A 23,816-nucleotide genomic window follows, 5' to 3' on the forward strand; every position below is an offset into this window, starting at 1 on the left:
TGCTGTGCTGTGCTGTGCTGTGCTGTGCTGTGCTGTGCTGTGCTGTGTGCCCCCCTCCTGCTGTGGCTCTGAGCAGGGCTGCCCAAGGCCTTTCTTCCTTGTGTTTTCTTCCTCCCTTCATTCTTTTCCCTGTGGAAAAGGATGCAAATAGGTCGTTTGTTTTTATGTCTTAAGAGAGAGGGGGAAGGTATTGATGTATTACTATGGAAAGCTGGCAGCCTCCCTTGCTCAGGCTGTAGCCGCAGCATTCGCTTCCTCACAGTTTCCAGCTCCCGCTCTGGCTGCATTCCCTGAGCTTCTCAGACTTCTTGGCCAAACTTAAGATTGAATTGCTCAGGGCTCCATGAGGTCACTGTGTCTATGGGTGCAGCTCTGGGACGTCCTTCTGGGCACCCACCAGCTGTGGGTTTTGTTCCTCTATGCTTCTCACAGGGCGAACTGCTCTGAGTACTTCCCCATCTTCCTCTCTCTCCTCTGGGTTGCTGGGATCTTCTTCCATCAAGGTAAGGGGCAGCAAGATGAAACGCACCCCAAGGCAGCTGTGCCCGTCTGCATCCCCTGAACACCCACGGGCCAGTTCCCCCCCGCCACGGCTCTCCCACGGATGCAGCCCCCATCCTGCTCTCTGCTGGCCCTGCAGGTGTGGCTGCAGCCTGCGGTGTGCTGTACCTCCATGCACGCTTCCGCTACTTCCGGGGCTACATGCAGGCTGCGCAGGGACGGTGAGTGCCCACAGCACAGCCCAGAGTGGGACGTGGCCCAGGCGTCACGCTCAGGGCTGCTCTTCCCTCCCCACCCACGGCTGACAGATTTCCTCACAGGTTGGGGCCGCTGTATGCCAGCGCCCGGCTGCTATGGCTGCTGCTGGGGCTGGCGGTGGCTGGGCTGCTGGCACACTTCCTGCCGCCCCCGTCCTGCCCATGGATGCTGATGTGGCCCCTCAAGCTGCTCCGTGCCCACTGAGCAAAGCCATGGCCGCCTGGAGTGCTCGGCTCAGCCCTGGTGTGATGGTCAGTCTCCTGTCCCACTGCCCACCTCATCCCTGTTGGAGCGTCACAGAGCGGAGATGCAAGAAATAAATGCCTGTTCTCAATAGGTATCATCTCTCATTGCCGAAGGGGATTGGGGACAGGGGGAGAATGTCACAGGCTGATGGGTCCCATGGGAAAAGCTGCTGTGATCAAAACTTGGAAGTGGGTGTGAGCTTGTCTAAGACCTTATCCAAACTGAGAGGAGGGGTGTCCAAATGGTAACGTCTGTGCTCGTCTCTGTCTTTAATCACAACATCATTAAGGGTGGAAAAGACCCCCTAAGACCCCCCAGTCTAACCCCAGCTTCCCCCCACCATGCCCATAACCACGTCCTGCAGTGCTGCGTCTCCACGGTTCTCAAACACCCCCAGGGATGGTGACCCCCCCCAACCTCCCCGTGCAGCAGTGACACTGCATCACCACTCTGTCAAAGAAAAGCTTCCTATTATCCAACCCGAACCTCCCCTGGTGCAGTGATGGCACCTCAGCCCTGACCTCCCCCCACCAGGACTCTGCCCATCCACAATTCGTATCTCAGCTTCTCCCACAACCCCAGGTGCTGCTGAAGCCACTGTTGAGCAGAGAGCTCTTGCAAATTCACAACACATTTCCTAAGAACCATTTCACAACTGCACTTAGGAGGTGCGGGCGCGTTCCTTGCTCCTAGCTGAGCAAAGAGCAGATGAAAGCTTTTTTATTCCCAGGGCAGGAAGCAGGGACGGCCCCAGCTGAATGCCAGCCCACTCCCAGCACCTCTCACAGCTGCACCAAAGGTTTAAATTTTGCTTTTATTACAGTGCACGTTATTTTATATATTTATATATAGAGATGTAGTTGAAAAATCAAATGTATCCAATAATAAAAAATACAGCACGTTAAAGTAGTATAATGCATTCCAGTGTATAGCTGAAGAGACATTGGGATTTACACTAATCCCTACTATTTTTGAACTGGGCTACTTCTGCTTTTTTTTTATTTTTATTTTTCCAAAAAATTCACACCAACCAGTAATAGTTACTTAAAAAGCTGTTTTCTGCACTCAATCTCAAGGCATGAAGACACTGGAGACTTCACCATGAGTTAAGGGGCTGTGTTCAATGCTGGCAGGCACAGTGTGGCGTTTATTTTTTTCCCTGCCCTACTCAGAGCTCCAACCCCCTTTTGGATTTGTCCCTCCTCCACCACGGGAGGGTCAGTCCTCACCCTCAAGAATCTACAGCCATGGTCAGGATCAGTGCCTGTGCTACAGTGATGCACACGTTGATCCCTGGCTGTTCCCATCCCAGCGATCCTGCACCCATGCATCAGCCTGCAAAGCAGGGGCAGGATAAAGCTGTCTGAATCTGGCCCTCTCCGTCCCCAAACACAGCCACCATTCCCCTTTCTTGGGCTGAAGGTGCTTTTAGTCTCCATGACTGCTAAAGCTCATCCCAACACTGAACGGCCCCGCACACTGACAATGCGCCCACAGGAGGAGCGGTGAGCACCTGGGTCTTGCCTAGGGGAGCAAAGCCACCCCTTTGCAGGGCAGCTTGGTTTTTGCTTTTTTTCCTCCTTCCAGAGGAAAGTCTGTCCAAGCCCCGCAGCACCAGTGCTGGCCTCGAAGCCAAGGTGTGGAGGGCTGTCCGGTGCCCACAGGTCAGAGTGCAGCTCCTCCCAGCAGCCGGGTGCCACCTCGCTGGCATCGCGGTCCCCGCATCTCGGCCGGCTCAGGAACGAGGAAGAGTGGGGGGAGGTAGAAGGACCCGGGCGCTACGTGTGTCCATCCTTCAGCATGCCTGCTTCACTCTGCTTTTTTGATAAAAATCTGAAAGGAGAGGAGAGAAGAAAGCAGTCGTGTAAACGTGGCCTGTTACACAGCACGGAACGGTGCGGGATGCTGGAGATGATAAGGCTGGGGTGGTCGCGGCGGCAGAGCAGCGCACCTCGCTCAGGATGATCCACACTGGGGAGTCGGTCTGGATGGAGAGGCGGATGGCTTCCAGCGGCCCGAAGGATGGGTCCACCTCGCCCTCTGCAACACCCTTGGAGAAGGAGCCTGGCGGGAGAGCACAGGTGAGGTGGGGCTGGCAGAGCAGGGGACTGGGCACACAGGGCCCAGGCATCAGGGAGGGGCTGAAACCAACTGAGAAGCCATCAGTGAAGCACAGAGTGCACTCTGCTACACTGAGAGGAGCAGCACCCATCAGTTAGAACAAAATGCAGACAGAACAAGTGCAGACAGACTGATGCAGCACTGTGCTGTAATAGACAAGAGACAGGGTAAGGCACAGGAGGCAGTGCTTCCTTCCACAGCGTTAGCAAGCATTCAGCCTGTTGCTATGTCCCATTTTGGGAATAATTTGAAAAAAAAAAAAAAAAAGGAAAAGAAAAAGGAAAAAATCACACTCAATACTTGTGCCCTATTTTCCAAAGAAAGAACAGCTTTAAGTCATGTGAAGATGAGCACAGGGGATGCATGCAGGGTCTCCTCCCTCCCATACCTATCTGGATGTAGCCATCGGCTGTTCTGTGGTATCTGACAGCTGTACCTCTTCCCTCCTGCAAGGTTTCCTTGTCTGACTGCAGGCTCTGCAGGATGGAGAGGAGCTCTCAGCTCAGGACCAGCAGTGAGAACCACCCCAAAGCCCCAGGCAATAAAAGCAACCCCCAGAGCCACCCCCAAAGCATCCCTGGCTATATGCAGGTCTCAGCACTCTGTGGCACCTTGTTCCCCTGCCCAGCACAAGGAGCTATACATCCTGCTCCAGCCCTTCCTTTGCAGCCACCCCATCCACCTGAGTATCCTCTGTAGGCAGCTCCATCCCAGCTCCCAAGGCGATTCCATACCAGGGGATCAGCTGCTCAGGCTGCCAGCACCTCCCAGAGGCACTCAAGGTTCTCCTGACAGTTCTCAGTGGCTCTCCCTTCTCCATCCTCTTTTTCTTCCCCCTCCACCCACATCTCAGCTCTCACTAACACACTTACATCAAATGGCAAAACTTCCACAGTGGTATTGAAGAGTTTGTCTTCAGGGTGCTCAATGTTCCCACTGCGGAAGAAGAACCTGTGACAGAGACCAAAACCACAGAAAACTACATTGAGCACAGGGAAGTGATGACTTTTATTCAGGTGAGCCATCAAACATCTCAACCTAAGAGGTGCAATTCCTAGAAAGCACCTGGTTGGTAAGGACACCTGTACCAGATGGGTACCCTATGGGTTGTTCCTAAGTGCAGGAAAGCAAAGGGTTCCAGCAGACATGGACCCACCAAAAAGGGTCAAGTCAAATCGCCCTCCCCCTGGCAGAGCACTGCTCCCTCCTCCCAGGGAGCTATAATGGGCATGGGCAAAGAATTCAGCCCAAAGGGAGAGCCAGGAGAACACGAGAGAAGTATCTCCTCACACTCTGTGCCCACCCGGTGTCCCCACCCGTGCAGCCCCCAAGCACTGGCCTTTCAATGCGGAGTGGTTTGAAGAATCTGAATCTGATGAAGTCTCCAGCGGTAGGTGTGAAGGCCCAGAAGAAATCCTCTCTCAGGTAAGCCTTCTCCAGGGTGAAGTGCTGGTAGGTTTTCAGGCTGGTGCTCACCTCTGCAGGAGGGTTGACGTGCTCCTTTCGCAGGGCATGTTTGCCAAAGTCCTTGTCCTTGACGGAGGCAAAGCAAGAAAGCAGGAAAGGATCACAAGCTGCTCTCAGCCATGAGGAATGGGGTTTCCAACGAGGCAGTGCAAATTAAAAGCTCTTGATTTGCGCAGTGAAGAATGGAGCACTGCTGCTCCCTGTGTCTCAGCCAACAGCTTGAACACAAGTTCCAAATGTCACAGAACTCTGCGCACACCAGCTCTCTGCCAGGTGAGGGGCAGCTTATCAAAGGCCTTACACCATCTAATTTGTTTGCAGTAGCAGAGGGGATGTCTCCACTATGGGGGTCAGAGACTGCTCAGTACCCACCTTCAGCTTTTGGATCTTCCCAGCCAAAGAGGAGTGGGTTCCCACGTGCTGGAAGAGCGAGGGCTTGAAGCGGATCCTCAGGTTTGCCTTCTGCCTGTCGCAGTGCTTCTGAAATGGGAAAATCCCCCATGTCACCACCTCACGTGCCAGCTTCCAGCATCAACAGAGGAACCCCTGAGGGAATGACTGATCTCAGAGACACAAAGGTCACCACCAGGGTCTGGTGAGCAGCTGGGGCTCACAGCCCACTGCCACGTTTCTCATTGCTAAGCGCATCCTGGCAAACGATGAGCAGATCTCTGGGCGATGTGAAGTAGGGACAGGCAGAGAATTCAGTTTCTTTTGTCCTTGGCTTATCTGGAAAGCCCTTTCCCTATGACTCAGAGCTCAGGATCTCTTATTTCTGAGGTGACAGTAAGTTCTGGGATATTTAGAGCCTAAGCTCACAGGCAGCAGTCACAGTCTCATCACTGGGCAGTTTTCAGTCTATTGGCAGTTTTTGTTGGGTGCTGCCAAAGCCGTTGGCTGCTTCGTGTCCATCCCACCACGTAATGAACTCGGACGTGCAGCTCTGCTGCAGCCACTGCTCTCCATGGGGAGAGAGATGACGGGGAGGGAAAGGATAACAGCCCCAAGAGCACAGAGCAGAGCCATGAGGAGGGGAATGGCAGCAGTGGGCCTGCGCTTTCTGTGTTTTGTTCCCCTTCCTCCGACTCACCTGCCTGGCACCACTGGGTACAGTGAAAGGGGGGGGTGACACTGCCACCATCCCTGAGCTGTGAGATCCTAGGCACACCCCTGTGAGCTGCCAGCAGATAATCCCCTAATCAGCTCACGTTACATCAGAAAATTAAAAGCAGCCCTGCTCATTGCCAGCGACAACAAACGCGGCCCCGCAGAGCAACCGTCAGCTCTCATCTCTGGGTGGGCAGAGAAGGGGGAAGGGGAGAGGAGGAGGCTGTGACACCTCCTGGTTTCTCCTCTCTTTTACTACTTCTGCTAAAGAGGCATTCGCTTACAGCAGCACTGACCCAGTGAAGCCAGGACTGGGCTCAGCTGGTGGTAATAAGGCCATCCTTTTCACACAGCTCTGCCTCAGGTAAATCTAAAATTAGTTTTAAAAGGAAAAGCAGGCTATATCCAGAGCAGACAAAGCACTCAGTGAAAGCTCAGGTCAAACAAACTTTCAGTCAAAAAGACAAATTCTCACTGCTACTCACTTGGTTCCGCACAGCAGGATTTACAAATGGGAGTCGTGTTTGAAAGGGAGCAGTGCTGAGTTAATCATGCAAACAGTAGGGAAAAGAAGCCAGAAATCCACACGGAAAGTAGGTTAATTTTTAAAAAGGCAACACATTTAAGAGGCTTGCAGGTTCCCCTGGGAAGCCCTCGGAGGACTCTGCCAGGCAGGAGCTGAGCAGAGCTGATGGGGCAGCGTGGTGGGACCTGTGCTGAACCAAATCTCAGGCTGAAGGCTGTAGGGAGGGGGCACAGAGAGCAGGGCAGCACAGAGCGCAGTCCCATTCCCCACTCCATCTCCACAGCCCCAACCCTGCCCAAGGGTGAGAGGTCATTGGGGGCCAGCACAGAGGCTCAGGGCTGCTCTGTCACCCAGCTCTGGCCCTCAAGGAGAAATACTATATTAGCCCCAGTGTGACTGGTTGCCCTGGCACGAGTCACCAGGTCTTTGTGGCCACCAGGTCCCTCCCAGGCTGCTGGCTCTGAGCACGCAGCTATTCTGGGCCACTGGGACTCAGCTGCTCAGCGTCTGTCAGGAGAACACAAGCAGTGCAGAGTAAATACAGTATGCTCAGGGAGGAGGGCGGGGAGATGGCAGTGAGCTCATCTCACTCGTGCTCACCCTCGCTCCTTCTCTGCCCATCCCACTCAGTTTAGCCCCCTGCTGCTGCTGCTACAACTTAAAACACAGCCCGTGGGTGCAGGGCTTTCTGCTGCTGACTCCACGAGGCAGCACAAAGCAGGATCCAGTGTCAGCACTCTGCACCCTCCCAGATGCTGCAGTGAGATGCCAGTGTGCCGCCGGGAAGCAGGGCAAGGAGGGTCAGCTGAGGGCAGCCTGTGCAGGCTCCCTGCGGGGATGCTAAATGAGCACTGAGCCAAGGGTTATTCCAGGGTATGGTGTGGGGATGGCTGCTGTGCTGCAGGGCTGCAGGAACAGAGGGATGCAGAAAGAATGCCTTTTCAGGCAGCTGCAGAAAGGGCTGAACTCCCCCATCCTGCACTGTCCATAAGGAAGCCCAGAGGAGCAGCAAGGCTCAGTGCTAAGTCAGCCAAAACCAGAGTGCACTCACACGACCCCTCCAAAGCCTCTGCAGGTACAGACCAACCATCTTTCTTCTCTCTCAAAAGAACTTTCCCTTCAGTGCAGGTTATTTACGTACCGCGTCCTTCTCAGGGTTGCAGACTTTCACCCAAAGGATGTGATCCAGCAGCCAGTCAATGGGTTTGTCCTTATAGAACATCAGTATGAACTCCACGATCAAGCTCAGATCCAGAGACTTGAACATTTTTCCTACAACACAAAAAAAGGGAAAAGAGAGCAGCTATTGTAGGACATTGTGTAGAATGAGAGCTGGGATGAAAACACTCTAGAGGCTGAGATGTGGAGGTCAGATGTGTCCCTTTCTCTACATAAACGAAATAACGTGCAGCTCTGTTTTATGTACCAGTACTGTTGGCATTGCTAATACAGCTCTGGATTTAATATTCATGGCAGAATTAGAAAGCATTAGTCTCTCATAGGTCACAGCAGTACCAAAAGGTCTAAAACTCTTCCATTCAGCAGAGAGAAAGAAGGTTGAAAGTCACTCAGCCAGCTGCAGGACACATCGTTTCCTGCCCTGAAAACTGGAAGTTTTAAGCCAGTCAAACCAGGATCCAGCATAACAGATGAAGCTGCTACTGCAGCCATGTACTGCTGTTCCCAAAATAGTTCTGTGCTGATGTAAACTTCCTTTTGTACACTGTTAGGCAACACCAGAGCCAATCCAGCCTAAAAGCTACTGGTCGTGTTGAAGCCATCAGGCTGTCTGGTGAGCCTCCAACCAGGTTTATTTTCATTAAAAGCGAATGTCAGCTGAGGTTTGAGGAGCCCTTTTTCCTGTGCAAACATAGGGCTGGTTGCAAAAAATGAGGAGGAACCAAGTCCAAGGTTTTGACCGTCTCACGAATCCAAGTTGTTGGACAAGAGCTGACCTTCTTACAACGCCCAGCAGGTGTTTGTGCTTGTTGGGACAGAGGTGAGACTTTACCAATAAACCCCAGCTGAGAGAACTCCAGGATCATCCACTCCTCAGAGGGCTGCTGCAAGGCAAAGTTCTTCATTGTGCTGAGATAGTTTGGTTTGGCCACGATGTCATCCTCCAGCTGCAAGAGGAAGAGACAGTCAGTGCCAGTGACACATCCAGGTTCCAGTAAGAGCCTCTCTGCAGAGTAATCACACTGTAGAGTGGAGGAAAGCTTTGGCACAGATCTAGTTTATGTTGGAAGACACTCCAAGCAGATCCTAGCAGGTAAACAAAGCAAGGGCTCCTGGTCTGACTAGGGAAGATGTCTCCCAGTCTGAAGCATTTCAGAAAACCACCTGGCCAGCCCCACACTTAGCAGCCACATCTGCCAAGCTGTGCTTCAGACACAGTAGTGTCCAGCAGCCTCTACTCCCATCAGCTGGAGGGCTGGCACTTCCCCATCGCAGGAGGAGATGACAGTTACAAGATGCTCCTCCACAAGCTGTGATACACATGCAAGCAGGCTCTGGAGGGACTTGTCCCTCTGCAGCCACACACTGGTCAGGGCTTTGCTTCCCTATGGAGTGCAGTCTCTGGGGTTAGCACAGCCCAGCCATGCACTGGAGTGGGTGACACACAGAGAAGCAGAAGAACAATGGAAGATTACCATCTCCTCTCCACCCTCAGCACCAAACCTACCTGTACGTAATAAATGCCTTTGGACTGGGCATACATCATTAAAAAGCAATAGTCCAGGTTCTGCTTGGTCCTCCACCTGCAACAGACAAAGGCAATGGGAGTGCCCATCCTGCCCAGCACACTGCTGCCGCTGGGGAAGCTGGCACACAGTCGCTCCTTTTGGTCCCTGAGCCATCCATTCAGAGCTGCTATGCAACTGGAGGGCTCTCAGAACGAGCAAACCTGGGTCAAAGCCACCACCACACTGTGCTGATGGGAGTAATGCACACAAGGCAAGCCCTGCACCAGCTCATGGCCCCACACCACACCCATCCAGCTCCTGGACAACGTGAGCTTTGGGGCCTTGTGTGGGACTGCAGAAAAGCTTTCTCCCTGCTGGAGTTGGAGAGGAAGATGTTGCAATTACTTAACGAAGGGTTTGCTTGCACCTAAGATCATTGATTCTTACCTGACTCTTTCCTTGGGGTCCCCAAAGGATTCCCGCAGATGGGAGAAATCAGGGTAGAAATGTGGAGAGGGGGAAATCACCTCCAGGAGACCTGAGTGGATTTCCTTTGGGAATCTGAGGGAGAAAGTCAGCTGTAAATACATGTGTGCCTCCATGCCTGACGTACCACCTCACAGACCGACTCACTGGGTAAACATCAAGCCACAGAACCAAACAGAAAAGCAGCCTCTAAGATGAAACCTCCCCTAGTGCACCTCCATCCTCACCAAAGGACTCCGGGGACTGACACCCAGAAGGAAGCGCCCCGTATTTATGGCACTTAGAAAACACACAGGTCAGCTTCAGAGAGAAGGTGCTCCCTCACCCCCGCTCTGCAGGATTCAATGGCCCTGCAGATGGGCACAGCAAAGGTAGGACTTGCTGACATCACCGGCCTTCAGAGATTTTCCAAATGTGCCAGTAATTAAGAGTTGTTTTGCAGAGATTATGCTGTGCATTTCTGATAAGTTACTTAAAGCGCCGTGCTGTGCTGCAGTCAGGACAGCCGGCAGGAGTTCCACCTCGTTCCCTCATGCTGATAAAATCGGCATATATTTTTCCTGTAATGTGGTTTAGAAGCCTTTAAAGAGTCAAAACCAAACAAGAGAAAAAATCTCACTCATCTGAAAAATATGTACCTACAGAAGTGCTGCAAGCAATACCCAGAGATTGCTGAAACTGCCAGAGATAAGCGGGAAACCCAGTTATTTTTACACTGCCCTTTTCGAGAACATTTGGTGCAAGGTTGATTTCCTTTGTTTGTGCGGAGCCTGGAGGATGGGAGATGTGACAGAGGGAGAGAGAGCAGCGAGAACGCCAAAAACTTCTCCCTTAGTTTTCCCTTCTCTATTCCCTCCTGGGACCGGCAAGATTTCCAACTATTTTCAGCAGTGAAACAGAGCTGATAAAACTGCAACGAGGCAGCGGCCGCCTTCACGTCCTGCAACAAGAGCTCAGCACTCCCTGTCCCCACACCACCTCCATTCCATTTGGAAGAAAAATAAGTGAAGTGAATGGGGGTGGGGACAGAAATAAAACCATGAGGCCAATTAAAGTTGCAGGCCATCCGCACAGAGCGCTTGCTGCAGCAGCGGCCAGCAATTCCATCAGGATACAGCAGACAATCGGCCCATTATCCCCGCTGCGTGCGTCCCGCAGCCAGCAGGCAGGAGGAGGGAGAGCTGCCAGCTTCTGCACAGCAAGATGGAAGGCTCTGTTTCAGCTCTGCTCCCATGGCCGGCACACAGCCCTTCAGCTCCGCTCGGGGCGCTTATCCCAACCCCTCGCCCATCATTGGCTCGGGGATACGCTGTCCTGCAGAGCCTCCTTCTTGTGGTTGCTGCCATCCTTTGGAAACATGCAAATGCAGGAGACGGACCGTGGGCAGAGCCTCCTCGTTCTCCATCTTTTCCTTCACCTCTGAGCTCTGGCACTGTTACCGCCTGGCCTGGCTTGCAGTTAATGATCCGCTGCTGGCTTCTGCCCTGATAGCATTGAAAAGCCACTAAGGCTGCAGGACGTAAATAGCAGCTAGGGAGAGAAAAATGTAACTATCACCTAGGACATGAGGAAAACAAACCAGTGGGAGCAGGAGGAACACCAAACGTGCATTTTGAAGGCACTACAGCATGTGGATGTGCGTAGGTACCGCAGTGCCCAGCTGCTCTGACTCACAGAGCAGGCAGAGGGCCACTCAGGTACAGCAACAATTGCCAGGATTACTGTAAATCTAAATAATCCTTCTTCTTGCAATGCCAAAGCACAGAAAGAGCAAAGACAGAACAGCGTAGCCTTGCGTGCTGAATACTGCAAGCACACAGCAGACTACTGGAAGCTACATATGGGACACATTTTGGAACAAGAACTGGAAGCAGCAAAAGCAAAGACAATGCAGAACTGAAGAACAACAAACAAAGCAGAGAACAAGAAGAAAGGGGCACAGAAAGACATGTATTCTGACTTGAAGAAGCTACCCCTGCCCCACGGCAGGAATAGCCCAGGCCCATGCAGTCACTCAAAGTGCTTACAAGTTTTTGATATTTTCTGCCACTCCGGCTGTGTACTGCGTGTCCGTCTGAAAACAGAAGTTACACAGTGTTAGATCACTCAGCCCCAGCTTGTGCTGCCCCGTGTTTGAGAAATCACCTTGCATACACCCTGGGCACGCTGTCAGCATCTCCACGTCATCCTCCTTTAACATGCATCCCCCCATCTCACACCCAGCGCAACCCCCACTGTGACAAAGCCCTCCTCTGAGGTGAACCCAAGCCATCACACCCAGACCACAGCAGACAGTGCAGGATCCCAAGCTCTGTGCCCTCCCAGCTCTCCAGCACTGCCTGCACTCTGCCCACACCGTGCCTCTGCATGAAGCGATAAACGCTGTCTGCAGCTTGTTTCATACGTGCCAGCTTTCATCCAAACAACGCTCGGCAGAAAAGGATCTCCACCCCTCTTGTGAAAAGCACGGGATTATTTACGTGCCTGCAGTTTCATTTCAAGTTCATTTCAACACTTTTCTCCCCAAACCAACAGTTTGTTCCCAGAGCTCAACCTGTGGTGGCTTGGAGGCAAAGGTCAGTGGCACTGCAGGGCTCTATCTGGGAGTGAGATAAGTGCTAAGCAGGGACAGGCACGGGACACAAAGCATCTGACCAAGAAAACACCAGCAGGAGCAAAGGGCAGGAGACCCAGGAGCAGAAACGTGCGTGTTTCCTGGTGCCTGCATTGTTCTGGGCAGTCACATGCACCACGGGACCAGGATGCGGGTGGATGTGTGGATGCAGCACTGGGGTCGTTGTCTTGGCACTAGGAGGAGGTGACACGAGCAATGCAGGGATGTGACACCAGTGAGGCTGTGCTGGAATGGCGACAAGGGAAGATTTTCTCAAGGGAACAAAGCTCCCATTCCCAAAAAAGGGCTCTGGCTCTGTTATGGAGTTACCAGTCAGGGGCTGAAGAGCCAAACACTACTCAAAATGTCAAACCACGAGGAAAGAGGCATCAAAACCAGGCATTTATCTTTGAGCTGCTCCCTCTACCATCATGCCACTGAGGTTTATCGTTCTCAGTGGATTTCTGAAAATTAAGACAAATGCATTTGGGGCTCACAAAAATAATCCTGAGGGGAAAGCTGGGGAGAAAAATAACCATCTAAACCCACAGATAAAAGCAGCTCTTGTGGATTAATGTATCAAGGCTTTTTAGCCCCCGGATTCCGCAACTGATTCTGGACTCCGACATGAGTGTAAAGCAGCATAGTAGTCTCAGACAAAAATAAATGGGCTCTTGATAAATAAAAGGGATCTGGAGTGAGGTTAGGGCCTTTTTCAAAGAATGGCTGAGAAACAAAACTGCTGTGGGGGGGGAGCTGAGAGCCCCCTGAAATGTGACCATGAGGCTGCTCCAGCTCAGTCTGGGAACAATCACTCCAGCACTCTTCCAGGGGTAGCAAGACACAGACAACGATAAAATCACGCATCACACAGCAGCTGCTGACGTGAGACATTTGTGTGCTCACACCCTGGCCTCCCTACCGCTTCATTTTGGGCAGGATGCATCTTCTGTTCCTGGCAAAGGCTGGGCTCATCTGCCCAGCCAGAAGACCAGGCCCACAAGCACGTGGCTGTACTGTTTGGCACCAAGTGGGACCAACAGGCCAAGCTCCATCTTACCTCAGCGATGAGGACAACGATGACCGAGTCCTCCTTCTCCTGCTGCGTGAGCTCAGAGATGAGGGAGCTGAGGGTGTCCGTAAGGTAGGAATGCACCTCCCGCTTTACGCTGGGGATTCCCATCACGACAGACACTGCCCAGGGCCAAGAAGAGATTTTAGAAAGAGGCCACGCCGGACAAGATGTTCTTCTCAACTCCCATGACCACCCCGTGGTTCACCCAGTACAGGCCAGCAGCAGCCTGGTGCAGCCATGGCAGGGCACCCACTGCGGTCAGGTGCTTGCACAATGGCTGGGACTGCTGTCCTCACATTGCTTGGACTCTGCGGGCACCTGTGGGGATGGTGAGCTGAGGGCTGAGGCTGTGCTGATCCTCAATTTTGGAAATCTGGGGCATCAAGGTGGACAAAGCCACAAGCAGCCTGGCTGTCCCTAATGCTGGGCAGATTCCATTAGCAAACAAACCTGGCTTTGTACTCTTTTCTGAAAAGCAGAAAGGAACTGGAGGTTCTTTCTTTTCTCCCCCAAAAACTTAGGAAATGCCCCAGACTCTCCCTGCCCAAGGTCTTTTCCGGCACATGAATGGCAACTTCAAGAGCACCCTTGTTCTCCAAAGCACTCCTATGGCCAGAAGCACCTTGGCTTAAGAGGAATCAGTCAGCAGCTTGGGTTTGGGTTGAGATTTGGGAGCAGGGGAGGAAATGCTTAAGAAACCAAGTCCTGCTCTGGATGACATTTGTTTCCTAACACAGTTTAGAGTCTCCATGAACTGTGCTTTAATCTGACCACCTTGTAGGCAAAGCCTGAAGCACTCCAGAGATGGAAAGCAGCAAAAACCATCTGAGAGAAGCACTGAGAACCCTTTGTGAGCACAGACATCCCCATTACTCTCTGGCACGTAGATGCTCTGTGGCTTACCCACCCTGTGTGCTGCAGCACCAAGGAAGCTCACATGATACATGCAGCTGTTCCTCCAGTCCTGCTCATCTCCGCAGCGCAGCCAGGCCCGGAGGAAAAGGCAGGGGCAGGCACCAGGTGAGAGGAAGAGCACTAAAGCAGCACTAATTCCCATTTACCTCCAGTGCGCCCCTGTCCCACATGCACGGCTGGCTGCAGACTGTTCTCCTTTGACAGCAAATGTGGCAAATGATGGAAGATGGTGGGAAGGTGCAGCACATTCTTGTTGGTGATATTCCACAGTTTTAACTTGGTTTCGTCTTAAAAAGGAAAAGGGAATCAATATGCAAGGAATGGTATGTAGGAAGAGACTGCAAGGCAAAAAGCCTTTTTAGAGCAGCCTGGCCACCCGAGACTACTGCTGGGTTATAAAAAATGAGGCCAACCTTTAACATGCTACCACAAACCCAATTAAAGTTCAGCAGGAGCCATGAGGGCCTTGAAGAACTTCCAAAATATTTGGGAAGGAAGGGGGAGAATGAAGATCAAATGAAGGCCAAATCGGATCTTTCCAGGGAGATCCAATTTTCTTCAACTGAGCAACTTAAAAAAAAAATGAAGAAATAAATTGGCAAAGGGTGCTCAGCCAATCTAACTCCTTCCTCTTCCCTGTCTCCAGATACCCACTACTTTCCATATGCATTCAGTACAGCCACAGGAAACGGCACATGTGACTTGCAAGAAAAAAACTTAGAAGCAAGCAAGTTGGCAAATATCACTGGCAGAGGCAATCACAATGTTCAATGATGCATACATACCTGCAGTTAAACAAGAGTTTAAGAGTTCCCAAGCCTATTGCATTAAATAACAATAAAAACCAACAAACACCTCTGAACTCCACCGTTTGCTGGTGCCGGGAGGAAGAAGAGCACCATCCTACCTGCACACACACCTCTCTACCTCCTCACTAGCAACCTCCAAACCATCTCCTCTGCTCCTGCTATTCACCAGATAGGCTGCTCCAGGTGCGGTTGATGTCTCGCAGGGCCTGCTTCTCCGAGACAGCTCTCTTGATCTCCTCCAGTACCAGGTTCAGCTCCTTGGAGCGCTTCAGGCTCTCCTGCTCGGCTGCGTGCAGTCGGTCCCGGAGAGCCAGGAACTCCCGCTGGTAGATGTCCACAACGTCACCTGCAGATGGCAAAGAGAGCATTATGCTTCCTCTGTGCTCAAAGGATGCAAAAGTGAAAGCAGTCATCCCTTCCATATCTCCAAACTAGGATTTATGGAGCTGCAGTCTATCATACACTAATCTGTTATGGTGGAGAGAGCTGGTTGATATACAAAGCATAGTTGATACATGCACAGAAGAAAGTCTCTGATACACAAAACAGCGTTTTGTACAGGGATGCACACGTGCTTTGTGCTACCATGTTGGCTGCGAGAGCTCTTACAGTCTGTGGGAACTTTCAGCTGCAGAGCCACAATGTAAAAGCTGCTTCCCTTTCTCTCTTTAACTTGGGTTCTGGTCATAGAGAATAATGACCTGACGTTGTGTGACCAAAGCATGGAGCAAAAATATGTTGTGTGTTAGTTCTTCTTTGCTCTACGCTCAGTTGCTTGCATTAGTTTTAAGGAAAATATTATGCATCTCTGCAACACCAGAAGTTGGGGTGCCAGTTGGCAACGACAGGGGTGAGCAGCAAGGACCAGGAGTTGAGTGAAAAAGAACTGGAAGTATTTGGGTTTGGTGACTTGGTAAAACAACGACAAAACCAAGAAACACAAATATTTCCAATTGCCATGCTCCTTGCTTGGGTTGCCTTATTGTAGAAAAATGAGTTTAAGAGTGAAGGCTTTGGGCCTGAGAGTTGGTCTCCAAGAGAAGACGCAGCCGGGACCTTCAATTGCCAGCCCTGATGCTATGGCAGATGGCACCCCAGGAAAGACCCCAAAATTCCCTCACAAGGACTGCTCCAAAGGACCATCTATCAGCAGGGTGAGCAGAAGCCAAATCTTGGGCTCACAGGGAGGGAACCAGCACCGCACACCCAGCTGTGCAGGGGACACAGCAGCTGCAGATGGCCTGGCATGAATAACTGGGGCAAAGGCAGCAGCACCACAGGGGCCCTCGCCAGATGGCACACAGCATCTCCAGGGAGAAAGAGCTGCCAAGTGATTGAGTGGATTTTATATTGCTCAGCCATAGTGGCTGCAGACAGGATGCTTGTCATTGTGGGAATGGCAGGCGCAGGCATACCACAAAGTTCTGCCCACAGCACGGAGCAGACAAACAGACAGCTGCTCCTACTCCCACAGGGTTTTACTCAGCCCTCCCCATCTTCTTGCCACCTGCAGCCAGCCCTGAGCTGTGGCATCCCTCCCACAGTGCGTGTGAGCGGCGGTGATGCCAGCAGGTGAGCAACCTTGGTTCTGCAACCTGTATGGATAAGGGGATCTATAGGAGGAGCAGAGTCCAACACAAGAAGCCCCCTACCCAGCCCCATGCTGGCACTTGCCAAGGCTGCCTCAAGGCAGAGTCCCAAAGGGATCCTAAGGACAAAACCAATTACAGTCATCTTAGTGCTCCTAAATGAGGCAGAACAAAGCCTGTGGCAGTGGTGGCTGGGATGCTAATATCAATGCAAGTGTTTGGATACGCACCTTAAGGAAGCATAATAAAAATAATATATATAAATGAGTAACTTCTCAAGGGCAATAAAGCTTTTTATTGCCAAACAACACTTTCCCAGCCTGCCCTTTTTAAACAATAAAACAACTGAGTGCCTCCATCCATAACTAACTATACAACATCTGGCAGCAGAGTTGGTTAGCTATTGATATACTTTTCTGGGCCTTTTTTTACCCCATTATTAATGCAACTTGTGTGCTCAGTACACATACACTTTCACCTCTAGTCATTCATATGTTTTCAGTGAGGTTAGATTTTACAAAACTACACCAGAACACAGCCAGAAGAGCTAACTCAACCAAAAGCACTGCACTGGAGCCAGCGTGAATGGAAACAGTTACACCAACTGCACTGAGGATTTCTATTCTGGGGTCCACGAGCAAATAAAAAAGGGTGTTTTGAAGATCAAACATGCCTAGCTCCAAAGCACAGGGTTTCCAAGACAACAACACTTCCAAGTCAAGTTCTCTTTAATGCTTTTGCCTACGAGAAACTCCCCCCCCCCCCATGGGGCCTCTTCCCCACAATCCTTACAGACTCACTGCCCATCCCCAGGCACGCGCCCGCACAAGACTCCATCGACCTCTGGAGCTCTCTGCATTACTGCAAAGTGCTGGGAGATAGGGAAGGAGGAGAGGAAGGCAATCCCATCTGGTTGCTGCTCTGTCTGACACGGGCGACATGCAGGGGGCACAAACAGAACCAGTCCTTCCTTTATCCTGAGTGATACTGCTCCCAGTACTTAGGGGCTTGCAGGAAAAACATGGCAACCCCCAGCATGAGGGGCTGCTGCAGGAATTTAAATCCACTCCACAATGAGCCAGACCTTAACCTGACGGTAGCTCCCATCTGTAAGAACACACCTCTAAGCCCTTACATTGTCCATGGTTAGGGGTTTTCATGCTCCTATCTTTAAATACTAGGAGCAAACCTTGCTTCCCCTCCTCACTCGATGCTGGTCTCCTCTGCGCAACCTGGAGCAGAGCATGGGGCTTTGCGCTTAATGGCTTTTTCCAGAGTGCTGCACTTCGTTTGTGTCAGACTGCGAAGGGAAATGTCACTGATTATTCAGGCACTAATGACCTGCCCACTGATGCCAAGAGCTGTACTTTTCATTAGGCAGCAATGGTGATGTGCAGTCAACCATTTGCTGCTTTTCTGGCTAATGGTTGGAAGTGAAATTGTATTTGTTTCCAGTGCTCTTGTCCTATGATGTGTTAGCAGGCTTTCCATTCTTTAATTAAAATTTCATGAGATTTGAAAGCTGATTGATTGTGACCAGTTACAGTGACAGCTTGAGACAAAGCCTGTGGTGGGCACACAGCTTCCCCTGGATTCCCAGTAACACCATTTTGCACTTAGAATCATCAAATCAGTAAGGCTGGAAAAGACCTCCAAGATTATCTACTCCAATCATCCTACCACCTATCCATACCACCAATATTGCCCACTGACCATGTCCCTCAGTGCCATGTCTCCACGGTCGTTGAACATCTCTGGGAATGGTGACCCCACCACCTCCCTGGGCAGCCTGTTACAATGCATTACTACTCTTTTGGAGAATAATTCTTTCCTAATATCCAATCTGAGCCTCCCCTGGAGCAACTTAAGGTCATCACCTCTTGCTCTTTTGCAGGACAGACCTGGCAGACCCAGCTCTTTCAAAGCAGTACTTCTAGTGCTTGCAGATGACACTGTCAACCCAGTGCCCTGCAAACAATACCTTTCACACCACACCACACTCAGTATCTGCACTCAATGCTTCTTCAGAAGCAGTTTTCAGGCACAGGCTGCCAGGCCATTCACCAACTGGCTGCATGCATGGCAGTACACAAGCCTCTGGGCAGCTGCTGGCAGAGCTTGGCCAATGGCTGTACCCTGGGCTCTATTTTCTCCCTAAGGTTTGGTCTTGATCTGGGGCAGCACCTCCAAAGGTCTGGTTTTGATCCAAGGCCCCCAGCTGATACACTGTTGGCTTCCCAAAGGCTACTGTCCATCCAAAATGGCGCCCACTTCTGCCCATCCAAAATGGCGCCCACTGCCCACAGAGGAATTCTCTGCTTTTGTGGCTCTGTCCCTACTGAAGTGACAAGGAGGCGAACCAGGCCTTCCTGCGGAGGCAGGGGCTGAGGTGCCCACGTCCGCTCTGCTTATCCACTTGCAGTTTTTGAATCAAAGCAAAAAGCCTAATCTGGGTCTAAAGCAGCAGATGGGCACAAAATGAGGCCAATGCCGTAAAGCTGCCACTTTGCAGCCTCTCAGGGTCACTCACTCATGTGCACACAGATACAGTCAGGAGTTCTGTAATCCTCAATGCCGTGCTAGCCTCTCAAATCTTTGCTAGCTGGATTCTCGTCTCATTAGGAAGACCTTTGAGAGACTTTGTTTAAAAACTAGAAACAACTCCCAGCCTCTAATCTGTTTATCTCTGTGAAAACTTGGCTTCAAGAGCACAACGGCGCGTTTTGACCCTTCTGCTGCAATCAACACACACGTCAGAGTTTCCAGGGACGGAACAGCCAAAAGAAAGCACAGTCCTGGGCTCACAACACAGAGAGAGAGATAGAGCAGAAAGCCAAACTTTCTGTGTAAAAACCATCAGGCACAGCGAGCAGCCGGCCTCGATGGAGCGCCCTCGGCCCTGCACGATGATGGGCGATTTGCTGTTTTGATGTTTAATGATTTATATAATGCTGGCGCTGCTCCACGCATTACACTCTAGATTGCCCCAATTGAACCACAATGTTCATGAGGTATTTGCTAAGGGAATGCCAACAGACTGTTAACGTGGACACAAGGAGATGCTGTGCTGTATCGGTGAGTTTGGTTCAGCCTCTGGGATGCGGCAAAGGCTGGGGCAGCGCACAGGGACCAGCATTAATTCCACAATAAACATTTCATACACTGGAAAGCTAAATTTTGCCATTTGGCTATGGAAGGAACAAACCATCAACAGAACCCCAGAGCAACCCCAGAAGCCACAGGGAAGAGACTGCTGGGCTGTGTGGAGCTGCAGGTGACAGCTGTTGCTAGCCCACAGGGAAGGATGGCAAAAATACCAACTTGTACTGCAGGGAGGGAAAGAGAGAGTTCAGCAGCCAAAATACCCCTGGCTCCATCCTGACAAGAAAAGCAAGCATCCCAGCATCCTCACACTGCAAACACAAGTCCATCATGCAGCAAACGTTATGTGACACTTGCAGCATCACTGTGCACTGAATCACCGGGGCACTGAGTCTCAATGGGCATTTTGCAGCTACTGCTTATAAAAACGCACTTCGACTTTCTTTGTTCATTTCACATTAGCGCTGCTGTAATTTGTGGTTAATATCAAGTCACAAAGCACCATAGAAAGTCATTAGTACCACTGTAAAGGTCGTTATTATTATTGGGAAAACAGCTGCAGGTGCAGAGGAGGAGGAACTGCTCACATTTCTGATCCTGCTCTGAAAACAAACAGCTCCTTCTACAACTCAGTTTTTTTGCTTTCAAAGTTCTAAGCAGTAATTCAGGGATGGGCAGGTTCCCTGCTGCATGTACAGCGGCCCATATCCGGATGGAGAACACTGAAATCCCACTCCCCAAAAGGGGCACACATCCCTGGAGGGATACAGGTGAGGATGCAGAAGTTCAGCACTAATGAACCACACTGGGATGCACGCATGTGGGTACCAGCAGCCATCAGACCGTTCTCCTGCACCTGCAGAGCCCTTCTGTCCCCACTGCTCAGCTCTGTGGGTGAGCCACACTGAAAGAGATAAAAAGCCCCATGAACAGTGCATCCCCTGGGTTTTGTCATAAGGCAAAGCGAGGAAATCTCTGGCAGGCATAAGCCAGCATCAGATTCTGCAGAAGAAACCAGCTCCTCGGTTTGTCTGGGATTTTATCAACTTGTCCAAGGGATTTAATGAGACAGACGCATCAGCTGGCAATTTGTTATGCTGCAAAACAGCTGAGGAAGAGAAGGAAGGAGGCAGTGCTATTGATCAGAAGAGAAAGAACATGGTATTAGGCAGTGAATTTTCATCGCAGCAAAAGGTTCAAGAGGAGGACATCAGGTTCAGTATTAAACCTCCTGTCTCTTAGATTTAGTAAGGATCTGGAGAAAGAGATGAATTTGCGAAGTAGCAAAATACAGAAACGACACAGAGATAAGTTCCTCAAAGCCCTAAGCCAACCAAATGACTGGGAGAAAAGGCAACAAAATGAAAAATTAACACCAAAGCTGACAGATGCAAATTAATCGGGGAGGAGAAGGGAGTCGAGGTATTTTTCAGGCAGTTCCTAATTAACAGTATTAACTGAGAGGGAGATTGGAGCTTCAGAACATCTTGGTGCTGCTCTGCAGGTAGCAGCAACCCTGAGAGAGAAGGGATGGAGAGGGAGGCAAGGAAGATGTTGGTCTGCTCAGAGAACGGGATGGGGAATAATAGCACGAAGATTATAACGTTATTAAAATGATGCTGCCTAATCCCAGAATAGCCTTCACCTCCTCTGAAAAAGAGTATTATTACAGACTTAAAAGGGGCTTCAGAAGAAGGTGATGAGAATGATCAAAGGGCTGAAAAAACCCTGCTCTGCGAGGAAAGAAAAAATATATGAGATTATTCATCTTGCAACTGGCATAATAATAGGGCTCATGATGAAAAGCATATAAAATAGAGTGATATAATGAAAATATATCACATAGACTTTCATTCTCCATGCTTGAAACTACAGGAATAAGCAGCCATTCGATTCAAATATTGTTAATTTCAAACTGACAGAAAGGAAATGTTTTGTGGGGAAAAAAAAAAAAAGAAAAAAAAAAGTATATCTCCAAACTTACTGCCATAGAAAAACAGCAAAAGGGAATTTAAACAAAGTGCCAGACCTGGCAGTGCCCCTCATCGTCCCACGGCGTGGAGGGATGTCTCCAAATTGCTGCACCTCTCCTCCCACACCACAACTTAATTAGGAACACTGCAGCTTTCTTCTTCAAAGTGAAGCTAATTCATTAGCAATCTAATTATTTACCTGTGTAGCACAATACAGCTTTCGAAGCATTTTCTCTCAAATGGAAAGCAAGGGCTTTGTTCTCGTTGTTTTTTTTTTTAATACTCTCTATTTGACTGGGGAATAAAAACATGCTGAAAGTGAACAAAATAAGGCATTATAGAAATCATGGGTCATTAAACCTCCAAATAATTGCAGCTCCACAGGATTTTTAAGAGGACACATCACACTTGGGCATGGAAAGCAACGCAAAGGGCTCCTGGAATGCCCTTCCCTCTGTATGGCACAGCCAGCATGCAGAACGCCCTGGGATGTGTGCTGCTCCTGTGCACAGGAATGCTCCTGCAGAAATCCGCATGGTCACCCAACACACAGCAGAAGCCCTGGCACATGAGGCTTCACAAATACCACGTGCAAGAGAAACCTGCTTTGCTCCCACTGCTTGCAACCTCTGGGCTGCACTGCTGCCCCTCCTGCCTTGTTCTCACCGCAGGGCCAAAGCCAGGGAGTGCAATCCCATGAGACATCCCCAAAGAGTGCAAGCGTGCAGGGCTGTGTCCCTATAGGTGCCTTAAAGAAACAAAAACACGGAGCAGAGCTAATGCCTCACAGCCTAACAGGAAACCCCATTTTATTACAACCTAATTGTGTTATTAATGAAACACAGACCTCACTCCACCAAAACCCACGCAGCCTGCTCCGTGCCGCAGCGCTAATGGCTCCGCTTCCCGTTCAACAGGAATGCCTCCAAGAAGGCAAGCTGATCTTTGCAAAGGTCACTGTGTTAATCATCGTGCCCTTTCTCTAGCAGCCGCTGTCGCTAATTGCCTGTGAAGGAGTCGAGATGAAATTCTTGTTAATCCTCCTCCCAACATCACTACAACTCAACATCATCATCATTCCCTTGAAACAACTGCAAGCAGCTGATGGGCCCACAAGACGTGGACTGAGAGGGTGAAAAAAGCAGCTCATCTCTGCAAACTGAAGGCTAACGTGGTGATAAGCAGCAGGAAGTGTGGGGACAGTTGTGCTTCCCCAGCTCCTGCTAGGAAGGAGCATTGCAGCCATCGCTGCGCGCCGCAGCCTCAGAACAGCCGAGATCCTGGAGCACGGGGAGTTTGTTTAATCAATAACATATGAAGCTTCTGGCACAGTCAAGCATATGAAAGAATTTTACAACAGCAAAATAAAGCACTGCTGTGTTATAAATCAGAGAACACATATGGAAAAGTTAAAGGGACGTACTAAGTCGCAGAGATATCAAGGAAATCACAGAAGTTCTGGCTGGAGTCCCTGGCTCCATTTGTGCTAAGAGCAGTGAACTTCAATGCAAGTCAGGTTTTACTGCTTTTTCCAAAAGAGAAACTCATTTGCAATGTGTGCAACTGTATTAGAGTGAAAGGATAGTGAGAGCGCTTCCTTTGCTCCGCTGTCTGTCCACATACATCGGACTTCTGGTCTACCTATGGACACACAAACAGATCCCTGTTTCCCTATGGTACCAATGCCTGACCAGATCACGGCTGTGCCTTTGGGCAGCAGCAGATTTTAAAGCCTCTCATCCTGATCACGCAATGAGCCGATCTGCATTGCATTTTGTTTCAGCTCTCTTCAGTAATTTGCAGAATGCTTCAAATAAAACTCATAGAGAGCCTCTTAAAAATTATTCAACATCAATATTTGAAATATTTATCCCCCAGGGTGCAGGCTCGTAACACGAGCACATAATGGGGTGCATTTTCCTCTCTCCAGAGACAAAACAAGACATTGCCATTAAATAGCACACTTAGCCCAGCTGTAAGCGTTGATGCTATGTGAGGTCTCCTGTTTCATCTCATATGCAAGGATAACTCCTGGGAAGAACAACATACCGCTAAAGGAAGACCTGCTTCTCGCTTTCCACATTCAGCAGCCAAGAGAACACAAGGAAGGGTTATCCAGCAATGCTGACACCCATCCCACAAAGTCACAGCAGCCAGAACAGAGTGCAAAACACCTTTTGTAACCACATCCCGGAGCTGTAACCTGCAGAAATTCTGTTCTTCCTTACAACCACGCCAAGTCAGGGGTACCTCCTGCAGCCCTGGACTGCAAGACCACAGTGTCGGTGCTTCACTTCACAGCTGTTCCTAAAGTGCTGTTCAGCCCTGGCTTTTGTAAGC

General features: G+C 50.4%; 2 protein-coding genes across 2 annotated transcripts in view; one reads left to right on the plus strand and one right to left on the minus strand.

The window, feature by feature from the left end:
* LOC122185658 (leukotriene C4 synthase-like) overlaps positions 1-1,058 on the plus strand; it is a 3,987-nt gene extending 2,929 nt beyond the window's left edge. The window contains exons 3-5 of the mRNA XM_042881652.1: positions 433-503; positions 641-722; positions 822-1,058. Coding sequence (XP_042737586.1) covers positions 433-503; positions 641-722; positions 822-963 — 295 coding nt within the window. The 3' untranslated portion in view covers positions 964-1,058. The remainder of the gene's footprint in view (positions 1-432; positions 504-640; positions 723-821) is intronic.
* Positions 1,059-1,800: 742 nt separating this feature from the next.
* Positions 1,801-23,816, minus strand: part of MGAT4B (alpha-1,3-mannosyl-glycoprotein 4-beta-N-acetylglucosaminyltransferase B) — a 36,509-nt gene continuing 14,493 nt past the window's right edge. Inside the window, exons 2-15 of the mRNA XM_042881468.1 lie at positions 14,979-15,158; positions 14,150-14,290; positions 13,074-13,207; positions 11,427-11,473; positions 9,361-9,474; positions 8,913-8,988; positions 8,238-8,352; positions 7,368-7,498; positions 4,966-5,073; positions 4,466-4,659; positions 3,999-4,077; positions 3,515-3,602; positions 2,957-3,069; positions 1,801-2,838 (exon numbers count right to left, since the gene is read on the minus strand). Coding sequence (XP_042737402.1) covers positions 2,815-2,838; positions 2,957-3,069; positions 3,515-3,602; positions 3,999-4,077; positions 4,466-4,659; positions 4,966-5,073; positions 7,368-7,498; positions 8,238-8,352; positions 8,913-8,988; positions 9,361-9,474; positions 11,427-11,473; positions 13,074-13,207; positions 14,150-14,290; positions 14,979-15,158 — 1,544 coding nt within the window. The 3' untranslated portion in view covers positions 1,801-2,814. The remainder of the gene's footprint in view (positions 2,839-2,956; positions 3,070-3,514; positions 3,603-3,998; positions 4,078-4,465; positions 4,660-4,965; positions 5,074-7,367; positions 7,499-8,237; positions 8,353-8,912; positions 8,989-9,360; positions 9,475-11,426; positions 11,474-13,073; positions 13,208-14,149; positions 14,291-14,978; positions 15,159-23,816) is intronic.

This window comes from Lagopus leucura, unplaced genomic scaffold (assembly GCF_019238085.1).
Source record: "Lagopus leucura isolate 7727_CA_CO unplaced genomic scaffold, USGS_WTPT01 Super-Scaffold_100030, whole genome shotgun sequence".
NCBI classification, from domain to species: Eukaryota; Metazoa; Chordata; class Aves; order Galliformes; family Phasianidae; genus Lagopus; species Lagopus leucura.